We start from the raw sequence: 15,201 nt of genomic DNA on the forward strand, positions 1-15,201 counted from the left end.
GACGCACGCCCGGTCCCCAATCAGCCTGATGGGGCGCGCGAGGGATAAAGGCGGCCGGGGACGACAGTTCGAGAGAGAGAGAATTACGGGCAGCTGTACTGTGTGTGTGTGTTTACGGTTGTGTGTTTTTGTTTAAGTTGTTCATTAAATTATTATTTAAGTTGTCAAGCTGGTTCTCGCCTCCTCCTTTTCCTCGAACCCCCTTACAATATGGATTTAACCACTGGAGTCTTATGGGTTACTTTTATGCTGCCTTTATGTGCATTTTGGAGCCTCAACGTTCTGGCCACCATTCACTTGCATTGTAAGGACCTGCAGAGCTGAGATATTCTTCTAAAAATCTTTGTTTGTGTTCAGCAGAACAAAGGCATACACATCTGGGATGGCATGAGGGTGTGTAAATGATGAGAGAATTTTCATTTTTGGGGGAAACTATCCCTTTATATCAGAACTATCTTATATTGTAGCTTCATCAGTGTAGCCACCCTTAGATTACAGCACTCTCAGCATTCTCTCAACCAACTTTAGGAGGTTTACCTGTGTTGTTATTTAACAGTATAGAAGAGAATGCTATGCTGACCACTTGTTGGCTGCTTTTCCTTTACTCTCCTGCCCAACTCATCTATTAAGAAATGTTTTGTTAAGAAATGTATACAGGGGCAAAATTTATATTTGTCCTCAAAAGCATGTAGATCAAAATGGTTTTAAATCAAACAGAAATTCAGTCAAGTGGGTCCAACATTTTTACTGGTTAGTGTATCAGAGGTGACACTATACACTATAACAAAATGACAAGTTTTTTTTTTTTTTTTTTTTTTATGAAACCCACAGATATTAGGTTTCCCCCTCCTTTTGACGTGCTGACGCGCAGTGCTTTTGCAAATGCTCGTATAAAACCAACTGCATTTCTCCAGCACGACTCCACGCTGCTGTGAATGGAGCAGAGCGTGGACCTGTCTCTCTAGATATACGCTCGATTGGCTTTTTAACCCGCCTAAAAACATCGCTATTGGTCAAGAAGCTTCTTCAAATCCAGGACAGTATAGTCTTCTTTGGCATACAAACCGAAATCCGAAATCGTATTTTAATTTATTTCGACCGAGAATCACCTAAAGCGGCGTGGTTCTCACGTGGCATCACCGACGAGAAGTTACGCGCCACGAGTCATCCAGTTCGCTTCATACTGTTGTTGATTTTCTCATCGTTTCTCGTTTAGAAGTACTAAGACCGAGTTGGTGACATGTCGGTGAAAACGGCATCTTTAATTTTGGAGGATGGGACGGAGTTTAAAGGTCGTATGTTTGGTGCCATAACTTCAGTGTCAGGTGAAATTGGTAAGTTAAATCACTTAATTGGCTTCTGAAATCAAATAGAATGTGCTCGAAAATGTATCCACATCAGCTCCATACTTTTCCTTTTTCTGCCGCCGTCACCACTTGCGACACCTGTCCTGTAACTGAAAAGTGTGACGAGTAATGTGAACGGCGAGGAATTTACATCGGCCGGATGTTGCACGTGTCTCATTTCGCGCTAAATATTCAAAAGTGCACCCTGTCCAGTAGACACAGCCTCGGAGATGTGTGCATCAAGTGACATATCAGATGTTGCCTTTAAAGTTTCTAAAAGCTAAAGCTTCTATTTATAGATCATGCTTTACAGATATACAGTATTTTTGATCTAGTTAAAACATAACTGTTCCTCCACAGACATTTTTGGCAACTTATGTGGGTCAAAGTCGGAGAGCAGAGTGTTTTTCCCTCCACGTTGTCCAAATCAAGCCATTTTTTTAGTTAATATTGTGACTGTAAAACATTAATAATTGTGTAATAAATAAATAAAATTACTGTCAACATTTGTCATTTGCCATTTGAGATTTAAGCATACTATGTATTTGTAAATTTGAATAGGTACCACCACCTCACTAAAACCAGCCTAAACTGATTGGCTGGATTTAGAGTTTTCTTTCTTTACTTTTTTTTTATTTTTTTTATTTTTTATTTTTTTGGCTGGTAAGGCTAGGAGACAAGCAAGCCCAACTAGATAAACGAGCTAAGCACCGGTTTGGCCAAGCAGGGTGACCAGCTAAGACCAGCTTAGGCTTTTTTAGGTTTTCAGCTGAACATAAAATAAAAACATTCACATCTAAAGGCTTTGCTTGCATGCTTAAAAATAGTTTTGTAGACATATAAATTGTGCCCGTGTATGAATTTGTTTACAAAGCTAAAAAAAAAAATAAAAAAAAGTACCATTTTAAATTTTAAAGAATTCAAATAGAACTGGATCTTGAAGGAAAAGCAGCCATGTGTCATCATACATGGGAACTCCTTCCATATGTTTTATAAAGCATTCCAGGTGGATGACCCATTAAATTGGTTGAGAGAATTGCCCAGAGTGTGTAAAGCTGTAATCTAGACAAAGGGTGGCTACCACACTGTATGAAGAACATAAAATATGAGTTTTGATTTAGAAAGATTTGGCTACTAGATAATTACTATACTTCCACTTAAAATTATTGTAAAGGGCATTAAAATGGTAATAAGAGTAGGTGTGTCCAAACTTTTGACTAGTAGTGTGATTATATATATACACACACACTGGCAGGCAAAAGTTTGGAATAATGTACAGATTTTGCTCTTATGGAAAGAAATTGGTAGTTTTATTCACCAAAGTGGCATTCAACTGATTACAGTGTATAGTCAGGACATTAATAACGTGAAAAATTACTATTAAATTTTTTTAAACTACTTCAAAGAGTTCTCATCAAAATATCCTCGACGTGCAGCAATGATAGCTTTGCAGATCCTTGGCATTTTAGCTGTCAGTTTGTCCAGATACTCAGGTGACATTTCACCCCACGCTTCTTGTAGCACTTGCCATAGGTGTGGCTTGTCGGGCACTTCTCACGCACCTTACAGTCTAGCTGATCCCACAAAGCTTAATGGGTTTAAGATCCATAACACACGTTTCCAATTATCTCTTGTCCAATGTCTGTGTTTCTTTGCCCACTCTAACATTTTCTTTTTGTTTTTTGTTTCAAAAGTGGCTCATTCTTTGCAATTCTTCCCATAAGGCCTGCACCTCTGAGTCTTCTCTTTACTGTTGTACATGAAACTGGTGTTGAGCGGGTAGAATTCAATGAAGCTGTCAGCTGAGGATATGTGAGGCGGCTATTTCTCAAACTAGAGACTCTGATGTACTTATCCTCTTGTTTAGTTGTACATCTGGCCTTCCACATCTCTTTCTGTCCTTGTTAGAGCCAGTTGTCCTTTGTCTTTGAAGACTGTAGTGTACACCTTTGTATGAAATCTTCAGTTTTTTGGCAATTTCAAGCATTGTATAGCCTTCATTCCTCAAAACAATGATTGACTGACAAGTTTCTAGAGAAAGCTGTTTCTTTTTTGCCATTTTTAACCAAATATTGACCTTAAGACATGCCAGTCTATTGTATAATGTGGCAACTCAAAAACAAACACATAGACAATTTTAAGCTTCATTTAACGAACCAAATAGCTTTCAGCAGTGTTTGATATAATGGCAAGTGATTTTCTAGTACCAAATTAGCAATTTAGCATGATTACTCAAGGATAAGGTGTTGAAATGATGGCTGCTGGAAATGGGGCCTGTCCAGATTTGATCAAAAATGACTTTTTTCAAATAGTGATGGTACTGTTTTTTACATCAGTAATGTCATGACTTTGTGATCAGTTGAATGACACTTTGGTGAATTAAAGTACCAATTTCCTTCCAAAACAGCAATAGCTTTACATTATTCCAAACTTTTGGCATCCAGTGTATACATAAATACACACACACAACCAAATACATACAGTATATACAGTTCAAGCTTGTTCTGTCCCAACAATTTCATGATTATTATCAATAGACATGGATATTTTCAGGCAATTGCCATTCTGACCCCAGCCAAAAGTCAAAAATGTCATATACTTTGTGTTCTCAAGTTTTCCAGACTGGAATGGTGGGTTATCCAGAGGCACTCACTGATCCTTCATACAGGTCCCAAATTCTAACTCTGACATACCCGCTGATTGGCAACTATGGTGTTCCCGAAGATGAAGATGGAGAGTTTGGACTCAGCAAGGTTTTAAATTCTTCTTATGTCCATGAAGCCTATTTAATATTACATCGTACTTTGAATAGACATGGATATTATTTTGCTCAATTAATATCTCAAACTTGTAAATACTGTTTCTGTGGTTCTCCAGTGGTTTGAATCATCCCAAATCCATGCTGCTGCGCTCATTGTTGGAGAGGTCTCGGAGAATCCCAGTCACTGGAGCTCAGCCAAATCACTGGATCAGTGGCTCATAGAGCAAGGCATCCCTGGACTAGAAGGTAACTGAGTGCTTCTATACAAAATTATTTTGATTATTTTGTTTGTTTTGAGCAATTCTGGTAATCTGAAATGACCCAAATCCTCTAAAAACAGGAGTTGACACTCGCTGCTTGACCAAAAAGATCAGAGAAAAGGGAACCATGCTGGGAAAACTTGTGGTGGACGGAACTTCAGCAACCAATATTCCATTTGATAATCCAGATACCAGAAACCTTGTTAAAGAAGTGTCAATGAAAGTAGGTGTCTAGCTTTATAAGTTAAATTGTATTTCCTTAGTCTAGCTTTATTGTGTATGGATTTATATATCTTGTTTAGTTATTTATTTTATTTATGCCTGCTTCAATAGGAACCAAGAGTCTTTAATCCAGAGGGTGCTGTGAGAATCACTGCTATAGACTGTGGCATCAAGTACAACCAGATCCGCTGCCTGTGCCAAAGAGGGGCCTGTGTTACTGTGGTCCCCTGGAATCATCCTCTGGACAGCAGTGGTGAGCCATGACCTGCTGTTCCCTGCATGTTACTGAACAATGTGTTGTTATATTCTAAGGGTTCAAATTATACAGGACCCTAAAATGTTTGAACCCTGCTGTTTTATGAGAAAATTGGCATTGTAAGCATAGTTACTCTAGAAAACCAGTACAGACTCTTTTTGTTATTAACAATTTTTATTGATTCCAGTCACAGAGTAAATAAACATGACAGAAAATATGGAATCAAATTATATGAACTTAAAACCCTTCCCTCCGAACATTAACAACACCCCCCCCCCCCCACACACACACACACAAACACGCACCTCAGTGGTCTGATAATAAATTAATAATGACACATAAATAAACAATAAATCAACAAAGTATTTAGAGAAAAAAAGAAAAAAAAAAGACATTGACTATCTCCCTCCACTGTCTCCCCCCCCCCCCAGAGCCCTCCAAAAAATCCAAATAACTGCCCCATTTTTTATTAAATAAACCCATGTTGCCCAGCCTTATATATATCATCCCTCAAATGACGCCACCCTGCCCAACTCCGTGCACCACTCCCGAAACAAGGGCACGCCAGCTGACTTCCATACCCTAAGGATGACCTGTCTTCCAATCATGACACCAGCCAGGACCCAATTCTTTATGAACCCATCTCCTATATTAATAACCGTCCCATCGCCTAGAATACAGAGTCTGGGGCAAAATGAAATTTGAATACCCAAAACATCACACATAAAATTCTGAACCCTCAACCAAAATTCTTGGATCTTAATACATGAGCAAAAAACATGGGTTGTGTCCACGTCTTCTGATTGGCATTGTCAGCAGGTGGGTGTGTCGTTGAGACCAAGTCTATACAATCTAGAGGGGGTCCAATAGAATCGATGTAAAATCTTAAATTGCATCAGACACACCCTTGCATCTCTAGATGTAGACTTGACATTTTTTAGAATCCTAGCCCACACTCCCTCCTCCAATACCAAGTTTAAATCTTTCTCCCATATTCTCTTGAGAGAAGTTGAAGCTCCGTTCCTCAGACTCTGAATTAACAGGGAGTAATACACTGATGCCTCATGACCTTTTCCAAAGGCAGTAATCACCACTTCCAGAGTATCTGCCATTTTAGGGGGGTGTATGCTACCCCCAAAAATAGTGCAGAACAGGTGGTGCAGCTGTAAATACCTAAAGAACTGAGATCTGGGAATCCTAAAATGTTGAACCATATTTTCAAAAGATCTCAACACTCCACTCTCATATAGGTCACTGAGTGTATTAACCTCTCTCACAATCCACTCTGACCAGCAGGGGACTTATTAAAATGTAATTTTGGATTTATTCATATGCTCGAACATTTAAATAAATGTCCGAATTAAACACTCTGGACACTATTGTCCATACCGCGTGCAAATGCGAGATAACGGGGTGTAACTTCACAAATTCGGTTAGTTTGATAGAGATGCTTTGTAATGGCGAAATAGGGGCAAGAACTGCCTGTTCAATAACAAACCAGGGAGGGGCTCTCTCAGGTGGAAGTGACCAATGAGCCAAATGTCTGAGACTGAACGCATAGTAATAAAACAAAATCTTGGGTAGGCCTAGCCCTCCTTTGTCAATCGGCCTATGTAACTTATTAAAATGCAATCTGGGACGTTTATCATTCCAAATGAAGGACTTCGCAATGCTATCAAATTGCTTGAAATAAGAAAGGGGGACATCTACAGGGAGAGATTGTAGCAGGTAGTTAAATTTTGGAATACAATTCGTTTTAATAACATTAACCTTCCCAATCATCGATAAATGTAATGAAGCCCACCTGCCCACATCACTCAAATCTTTTTATTAAAGGGTCAAAATTAACACTTACTAAATCAGACAAATTTGCTGGGAATAAAATCCCCAAATACTTAATGCCCTGTTTGGGCCATTGGAAGGCGCCCGACTGGAAAGCCGTTACTGGACAGTATGCTGTCAGAGCCAAAGCTTCGGATTAGACCAATTAACTTTGTATCCTGTGAACTTGGAAAAGGAATTAATAATTCTGTGGAGGCAAGGCATAGATCTAGTAGGTTCAGAGACAAATAATAAAATATAATCTGCGTAAAGCAGAAGCTTAAGTGCCACACCTCCCGCCACCACCCCTGGAAAATCATTCGCTACTGACCACATGATTTTGATGAGAAACCTGATGTTATCAGAAGAGCTATGGCCCCGAATAAGTCCCACCTGATCTAAGAGATGTCATAACCTCACCTAATCGGTTAGCCAAAATTTTGGACAATATTTTTACATCTAGTTGGATCAGGGAGATTGGACGGTAACTTTTACACTCGCTTGGATCTTTGTCCTTTTTAAGAATCAGACTGATCCGGGCTTGTGTCATGGTTGGAGGAAGTTTTCCATTCTTTAATGATTCATAAACTTCTAACAAAAGTGGAGCCAGTTTTTTAGCATAGGATCTAAAAAATTCTACGGCAAAACCATCTGTCCCCGGAGCCTTGCCAGTAGGTAGGGACTTAATTACCTCGTCAAGCGCCTCCAAGGTTATCTCAGAATCAAGAGAGTTTTTTTGCTCAATAGTCAGTTTAGAAAGATCTAATGGTTCCACAAAGTTTCTAATATCTTCATCAGTAGACAAAGACATGGAACTGTAAAGATCAAGATAGAACTCTTTAAAGGCATTATTAATATCAATGGCTGAGGTAAAAATTTCACCACCAGCAGATTTCACTGAGGGAATGGTAGAAAGAGACTCTTGGGGGCTTACACACTTTTGCTTTACTATGATCAAGGACTGAGTCAATCAAAAGATTAAAGTCTCCTCCCAATATTATATCATGAGGGGTGCCAGCGGTTTGCAGCATCCCTTCAAGATCTATAAAAAAGCCCTGATCATCAGCGTTAGGTGCGTAAATATTAGCCAAAATCAACCTTTGCCCTTGAATTTCAGCTAAAACAATAATGACTCTTCCTAATTTATCATTAAACTGTTTGAGACATTTGAATTGTAGATGTTTATGAATCAATATAATGACTCCCTTGCTCTTACTTGAGCCAGCACTAAAAAAAATATGTCCACCCCATATCTTCCCAAATTTTTCAGCTTCCTGCGGGGAGAGATGTGTTTCTTGAAGAATATCAAGAATATCATATGTCTTACATTTAAGAAAAGTAATAACCTTCCTTCTTTTTATGGGGTGCCCCAACCCATTTACATTCCATGTGGAGAGAGATAGTACACTCATATTAACATTTGACATTTTGATATAGTAGAAAAAATAAATTGTGTGTCAAAAACAAAATTATACAGACCACATTCCCCATTAGTGAAACAATCAAACCCCAAACTTCCCACCGAACAAAACAAACAGAAAAAAGAAAAACGTGCGCACGAAAGAGCCAACCAGCGACAATCTCTCTAAACTCAAAAGGTCCATGAAAGCCCATGAGCCCCCACGACAACTTTGCCATCGGATTGCTTAATTTTGCCTCACAAATTTGTGAGGCAAAATTACATAACAGAAAATACTTTGTAAAATAAACCCCAGCCAATAGGAATCAATACAAAAAGGAACAAAACCAGCATCCCGGTTCCCTGGATGGTCGAGTCAATTCACTCGGAGGCCTCATAAAAGTATATACCATGACTTACACAATCCGTCAACTTTATAAAAGACATCCTTTGTGTGAGCATGTAGATATTTTGCGGTCATCCGTAGTGTCCACTCTCAAACTGGCCGGAAACTTCAATGCAAAAGTAATCTTTCGTCAATGCAAAAGTTTCTTTAAAGAAAAGTGTTCGGCGGAGCCAATGCAAAAAGCAAAAAGAAACCAAAATGACACCCAGCTTCCTCAAAAGCCAGAGTAAGTACAGCGAATCGACCCACTCACATGAGAAACACCCAATGGTTTACTCACCCATTGATTCAATAAAAGACATTGCCTGATTGGGACATGTAAATACTTTGCAACCATCCTTCGTTTCTATTCTCAGTTTGGCCGGAAACATCAGAGCAAAAGTGATCTTTCGCTGGTGTAAGAGTTTCTTACATTCCTTGAAGCGATTGCGTTTCTCTCTTGTCGAACTCGCAAAGTCTGGGAACAAGAAAATATGATGGTTCTTCCAAGAAAGCTTCCCTTTGCTCCTCGCCTGGCGCAACACGAGATTTATCGGATGATCTCAGAAATTTGGCCAGAATTGATCGGGGCCTGTCTCCCTCAGCAGATCTGCGAGCCGGGACTCTGTGAGCTCACTCGATTTCCAGTTTATGGCCTGTTATGTCGAGCAGACTCGGGAAGAGCTCGTCCAGGAATTTCACCATATCTCTGCCCTCTTCATGCTCAGGAATTCCAATCCTTCGATTCCTATTTTCGAGATCTTCCAATTTTTCCAAAATATTCCAAGTCTGTTTTGGATGCGGGCAGATTAGTGGATAATTCCCTTTCCAATGACTCCAGATAATCGATCCGTCTCTTCTGCCACTCTTGTGACCAACTCAGAGAATTTTGTTTCCATCCATTTCTGAGATCTTTATCGGATGATCTCAAAACTTTGGCCAGAATTGATCGGGGCCTGTCTCCCTACCAGTACAGACTCTTAATACTCATTTGGAAATGTTGACATGCCTCTGTGTTTTTACTAGATTTTGATGGACTATTCATCAGTAATGGCCCTGGCAATCCCAAGTACTGTAAGGAGACTATAGAGCATATTCGGAAGGTGGCATGTGTGGAGAACCCCAAACCTGTCTTTGGAATTTGCCTGGGTCATCAGCTGCTGTCTCTGGTCATTGGCGCAGAGACATACAAAATGAAGTGAGCAGCACATTCTTCTATTCCCCTTACTTATTTCTTAAAAGCTTTGCTCATTAATGGAGTTTTGATGTTAAATATTTCAAACAAATTTCTTGGTAGCCTTTCCATGTAATAAACCATCTTAAATTAACATTTATTATTCTTAAAGCAATAGTTCTCCCAAAAACAAAAAAAAATTATTGCTTAATTTACTCACTGTAAGGCGGGGTGTCAAGGTGTTTGCAGTCAAAGGACAAAACTTCCCAGGGAGGCAAAGAGCAAATGTTTGATCTCTGAGAGAATCAACATATGTACTTTCTCACAATTAGCATCTCTTTCTGAGACACCACACCCCACTGAGCGATTAATTCCTCATTGTTGTTCTTCCACATCTGTTCCATTCTCTCCCTCCTCCTCCTCCGTTCCCCTTCAGCTCAGAATCACCTTAAACTCACCTAAGATCTGTATGTAACAAAATATAATATCTGATGTATACAAATAATGTAACTAGGCATGTTTGGTATCATTAAAAAGGTCTCAGTGCGACTGGTACTCTGTTCTCATCCCCACAACAGTAGAATATCTGGTAATCCAGTTTTAAGAATGTAGACAAATTCTGGCTACTGCTTGGGGGTGTGCCTCCCTCCTTGGTCTTTTATCTAAATTACCTCCTGTATGCAGATAAAGTGTGACCCCAGCCAGAAATCCCTGTGGTGCTTACACTATGTATTTTTGCTGAAGTCAGGTATGCATCTGTTACTCTTAAGATTCATCTTTAAGCGTTAGATGTTTTGTATTGATTAATTCTGAATTGATTAATTGTGTAATTGGCTTGATACATATTTACCTGACTAATAAATTGTTGAACTTGATTCTATTCAGACTTAGTAGATTACGTTAGATTCCTGTTACCGCAAATCTGTGATAAGGGTTAATACATACTAAGACCCAGCATTTGATGGAGCATGAAGCACATCAACTGGGATCTTAAGCTTTCTGATTAACCATTTGGCTTTAGATAAATGTAATAGACTGTAAAGGCTAAATATGTTACAATGTAATATTGATCGACCAGTCCAGATAGCTCTAGTTATGACCCCTGTTTAATGCTAATATTATTCTAGTCAAGTGTAATAGGAAAATATAGAACTAAAGCTTTTTGGGTAATGGTATGTTGGTCGGCCTTATCCAACTAGTATTAGTCGTTTATCTCTGTCTAGAGATAATATTACATTTACCTACAATTAAGTGTATACAGATCTATAGAAACTAAGCAAAACTACTAATTACAAATAGATAAGCTACGGTAGTAATCATTCTTTTTAGTATTAGTCATTTATCTCTGGCTAAAGATCAAACTGACAAGTTTGTGACCGTGGTATTCATGTACACGGCCGGCATGAGACCCTAAGCGACAGGATTGCGAATGAACGGTGAAATGTAAAAGTATTGAATTAACTAGAATAAGCAAGTATCCAAATCTAGAAAAGATCTCAATTAATGATCAATAATAACTGGAATCTCAAACTAAATTCATGGTCTAATATAATTGAAGTCAGATAAAATTATTAATGAAGTCAGATTCGGTCTTAACTAAAACAAACTAGTTTAAGATGCCAAAACCACAAGTGCGCCAGTAAAGACTAACAGGTATCTGCATACCTTCACCACTTCGCTGGATTCCGCCATTAGGCCAGCGAGGTGGCATTTTTACACCCTCATGTTGATTCATACCTGTTTCGTTCTTCAGTGGGACACTTTAAAAGAAAGTTGTGGTCGCTTATTTCCATACAATGAGAGTTGATAGTGACTCACTTAAATACCCAAGTAGTCCATGTGGCTTGTGCATCATACTGCGAGTCTTCTGAAAGTATACAATTCGAAACGAGCACAAACAAATCTGCCAGTGCAACATGACAAGAAAACATTTGTATTCAGTATACAGTATGTTCTCTGTAAAGAAGTCTTACTATCTTGTGCTATTTTGTTTCTTAGGAAAATGTGTCTTGTTTTAAGGATGAAACATGACAAAGACCATGAGTAAGATTAGGAGTTTTTGCAGTGTAGTTGAACTGGACAGCCTCTTGTCATGGTTCGTGGATTATTAGGCTTTGAGAAGAAAGTTAGAAGCCTAATGTTGATTCCTTGGCCTTCCCATGCCATTCCAGTTTTCATGAAGCAGCTGCACAGTATGAAATTTAGTTTGTGCTGAGCTCAGGATTCTAGTCAAGAGCCAGTGCATTACTCTGTGTTTTTGTAAGAGTCCTGGGAAAGTTGCTTTTTTTGCTTGTGCTCAAGGCCAAATGAAATGCCAGTCTACAACCCCTTTTTAGAAGTGTACAGTCAGTGGGTTCATTCAGGTCCTGATCCAGATAATGTGTGTCTGTAAAGAATTTTACTGAATTTTATTCCGTAAAGAGTTATTGCAAATTTTGTGAACCAGATTCATTGTGCTTGTGTGTTTCAGGTATGGTAACCGTGGCCATAACCAGCCTTGCATCCATAAAGGAACCAATCGCTGTTTCATCACCTCTCAGAATCATGGATTTGCTGTGGATCCCCAAACTCTCCCAAAAGACTGGGATGTGCTCTTCACCAATGCCAATGACCAAACCAGCGAGGGCATGGTGCATAACTACAAACCACTATTCAGGTCAGCGTTCAGTTTTCATTTGTCTTGCTTGTTTACAAACATAATCTTAATACCCATGGTTATAAATTGATTCCATTAGGTTACTGATAAAAATGTGTGAATGGACACTTTTCACACTTGCGGGTTTTGGAATGCGGAAGTAAACAATTACAGGGTAAACTTCGATATCAAACATAATTTTTGCTTGCCCATTTTCTCCAAGATCAAAAGAAAAACACCACTTGTACATTTCCACAACTTTCCAAATTAAGAGAAAAATAGAAAGTGAAGAATTACGACAGTCAGAAGAGAGAAGAGGGCAAATTTACTGTCACTCTCTCAGCAGCTGTGTTAAAAAACCTCATTGCATCTGTGGTAACTTTTTAAAACTAATTCCAGGGTAATATAACACAAAGTAAAATGTTAAAAATTTACAATAAATAATTAAAAAAAGCTTGCTAGATTTACACTGCTAAATAATGCGTAAACGCGTCATCACTGTCTGTGAAAAGGTTCCATTGAAATCTTTGAATTTGAGTCCATATTCTACAAATATTTAGTGTCCAGTTCCATCCTGAGCACATGGCTGGCCCCACAGACCTCGTCAGCCTCTTTGATGTCTTTTTGGACACCGTAAGAGATGTTAAAGTGGGGAAAGCTGGAAAATCAGGTGAGATGTTTTGTTATGCCTCCTCCCTATTAATGATGTACCTGTCAAGCTGCCATAAAAGACAGTAAAAAGAGCTAATGACTCATTCTTGTAAAGTTATTTACATGTTTGTAACATACACTGATCAGCCACAACATTAAAACTATCTGCCTAATATTGTGTAGGTCACCTTCGTGCCGCCAAAACAGCACCAACCCGCATTTCAGAATAGCATTCTGAGATGATATTCTTCTCACCACAATTGTACAGGGCGGTCCAAATCACTACGATTAAATTTTTTCCCCATTCTGATGGTTGATGTGAACATTAACTGAAGCTCCTGACCGTATCTGCATGATTTTATGCACTGTAATGCTGCCACACGATTGGCTGATTAGATAATCGCATGGATGATTGTAGGTGCCAGACAGGCTGGTTTGAGTATTTCTGTAACTGCTGATCTCCTGGGATTTTCTGGGATTTTCACTCACAACAGTCTCTAGAATTTACTGTGAATGGTGTCAAAAACAAAAACCATCCAGTGAGGGGCAGTTCTGCGAATGAAAACAGCTTGTTGATGAGTGAGGTCAACAGAGAATGACCAGACTGGTTCAAACTGACAAAGTCTACGGTAACCACAATTGTGGTGAGAAGAATAGTATTTCATAATGCTATTCTGAGATGCGGATTGACGCTGTTTTGGCAGCATGAGGGGGACCTACACAATATTAGGAAGGTTGTTTTAATGTTGTGGCTGATCGGCGTAAATGTTACTGTGATTAAATTTACATGGCTAATTAAGAATGAACTTCAATCGTTTTTGCAGTTAAGCAAAGACTGTCTGAGCTTCTCACTTTTCCTGGATCCCCTGTGCCAGAACAGTTTGTTAGGCCTCGTAAAGTTCTAATTCTAGGTTCTGGAGGGCTCTCAATTGGACAGGCTGGAGAGTTTGATTATTCTGGATCTCAGGTGAGTGTCAAAGCAGATGAACCATTGAGGCTATCTGGAGTAGGGGTGGGCGATATGACCAAAATAAAAAAAAAATCTCTACTGGTTGACACTATATACTGTCACCATGATGTGTATTGCCACACCGCTCAGCCCTAATCAGAAGGACTTTTTTCAGGAAGCATCTAAAAGATGTTAAAACCAACTTGCTTTTCTGTTAAACAATTTTGTCATGGTTTTTGTTTATTCCAGGCAATAAAGGCTCTGAAAGAAGAGAACATCCAAACCGTTCTCATCAATCCAAACATTGCCACAGTGCAAACGTCAAAAGGTCTGGCAGACAAAGTTTACTTCCTCCCGATCACACCGGAGTATGTCACACAGGTAAGAGAAGGCTATTCTATCCTTCTTGGTACGAGTGAATTTACTAGGCTTTCTTTTGAGTACGTTCTTCTTTTGAGCATTTTTGAAAGTTGAATGAAATGCAGTTAATATAAAAATTATGTTGCTCAGCTTTTGACTTGAACGTTTTTATGTCGGTTTATCTCAACCAAATAGAGCTCGAAATGTAGCCGATGTCAGACATTCATCCTGCCGTCCTTCAAATAGGTGATCAAGAACGAGCGTCCAGATGGGGTGTTGCTCGCATTCGGAGGTCAGACGGCCCTGAACTGCGGAGTGAAGCTCACTAAACAGGGAGTGCTGGAGAAGTACAAAGTGAATGTGCTTGGAACTCCAGTTGCCTCCATAGAGATGACTGAAGACAGGAAGATCTTTGTGGAGAAGATGGAGGAAATTAATGAGCATGTCGCCCCCAGTGAGTCTGCCATGTCAGTTGAACAGGTTAGCTCGCCACCATATTGTACATATTAGAATATAATAAAAGCAGAACCTTTGCATTTAACTTGCATACCGATACATTGAATGCATGGTTTAACTTTGCGTATAATTGGTTCCTATAGGCAGTGGCTGCTGCTGAAAGACTTGGCTATCCCGTGCTGGTTCGTTCTGCTTTTGCACTTGGTGGACTGGGTTCAGGCTTTGCCAACAGTAGAGAGCAAATGGTTACATTGGTTACCCAGGCCTTGGCCCACACATCACAAGTCTTGGTTGATAAATCACTTAAAGGTTGGAAGGAAATAGAGTATGAAGTGGTGCGGGATGCCTACGACAACTGTGTAACGGTACAAACTGCCTATAGCTGTGAATTTCCTTTTATTCTAATATTTTGCGTCTCTTAAATACATTTATTTGGGACTGTAGTATATTTTTTTAATTAAGTGTTCCCACAGTCATGGAAAACCTGAAAATGCCAGATTTTTTTTTAATTTTGATCTCCAGGGGT

General features: G+C 39.3%; 1 protein-coding gene across 1 annotated transcript in view; it reads left to right on the forward strand.

The window, feature by feature from the left end:
* Positions 1-936: 936 nt before the first annotated feature.
* The window catches only part of LOC127415950 (CAD protein-like), a 39,183-nt gene continuing 24,918 nt past the window's right edge, over positions 937-15,201 (forward strand). Inside the window, exons 1-12 of the mRNA XM_051654993.1 lie at positions 937-1,334; positions 3,960-4,099; positions 4,224-4,353; positions 4,448-4,590; positions 4,701-4,842; positions 9,477-9,648; positions 12,095-12,280; positions 12,820-12,929; positions 13,735-13,877; positions 14,109-14,240; positions 14,466-14,699; positions 14,819-15,040. Coding sequence (XP_051510953.1) covers positions 1,241-1,334; positions 3,960-4,099; positions 4,224-4,353; positions 4,448-4,590; positions 4,701-4,842; positions 9,477-9,648; positions 12,095-12,280; positions 12,820-12,929; positions 13,735-13,877; positions 14,109-14,240; positions 14,466-14,699; positions 14,819-15,040 — 1,848 coding nt within the window. The 5' untranslated portion in view covers positions 937-1,240. The remainder of the gene's footprint in view (positions 1,335-3,959; positions 4,100-4,223; positions 4,354-4,447; positions 4,591-4,700; positions 4,843-9,476; positions 9,649-12,094; positions 12,281-12,819; positions 12,930-13,734; positions 13,878-14,108; positions 14,241-14,465; positions 14,700-14,818; positions 15,041-15,201) is intronic.

The sequence above is a fragment of the Myxocyprinus asiaticus genome, chromosome 25 (genome assembly GCF_019703515.2).
Source record: "Myxocyprinus asiaticus isolate MX2 ecotype Aquarium Trade chromosome 25, UBuf_Myxa_2, whole genome shotgun sequence".
Lineage (NCBI taxonomy): Eukaryota > Metazoa > Chordata > Actinopteri > Cypriniformes > Catostomidae > Myxocyprinus > Myxocyprinus asiaticus.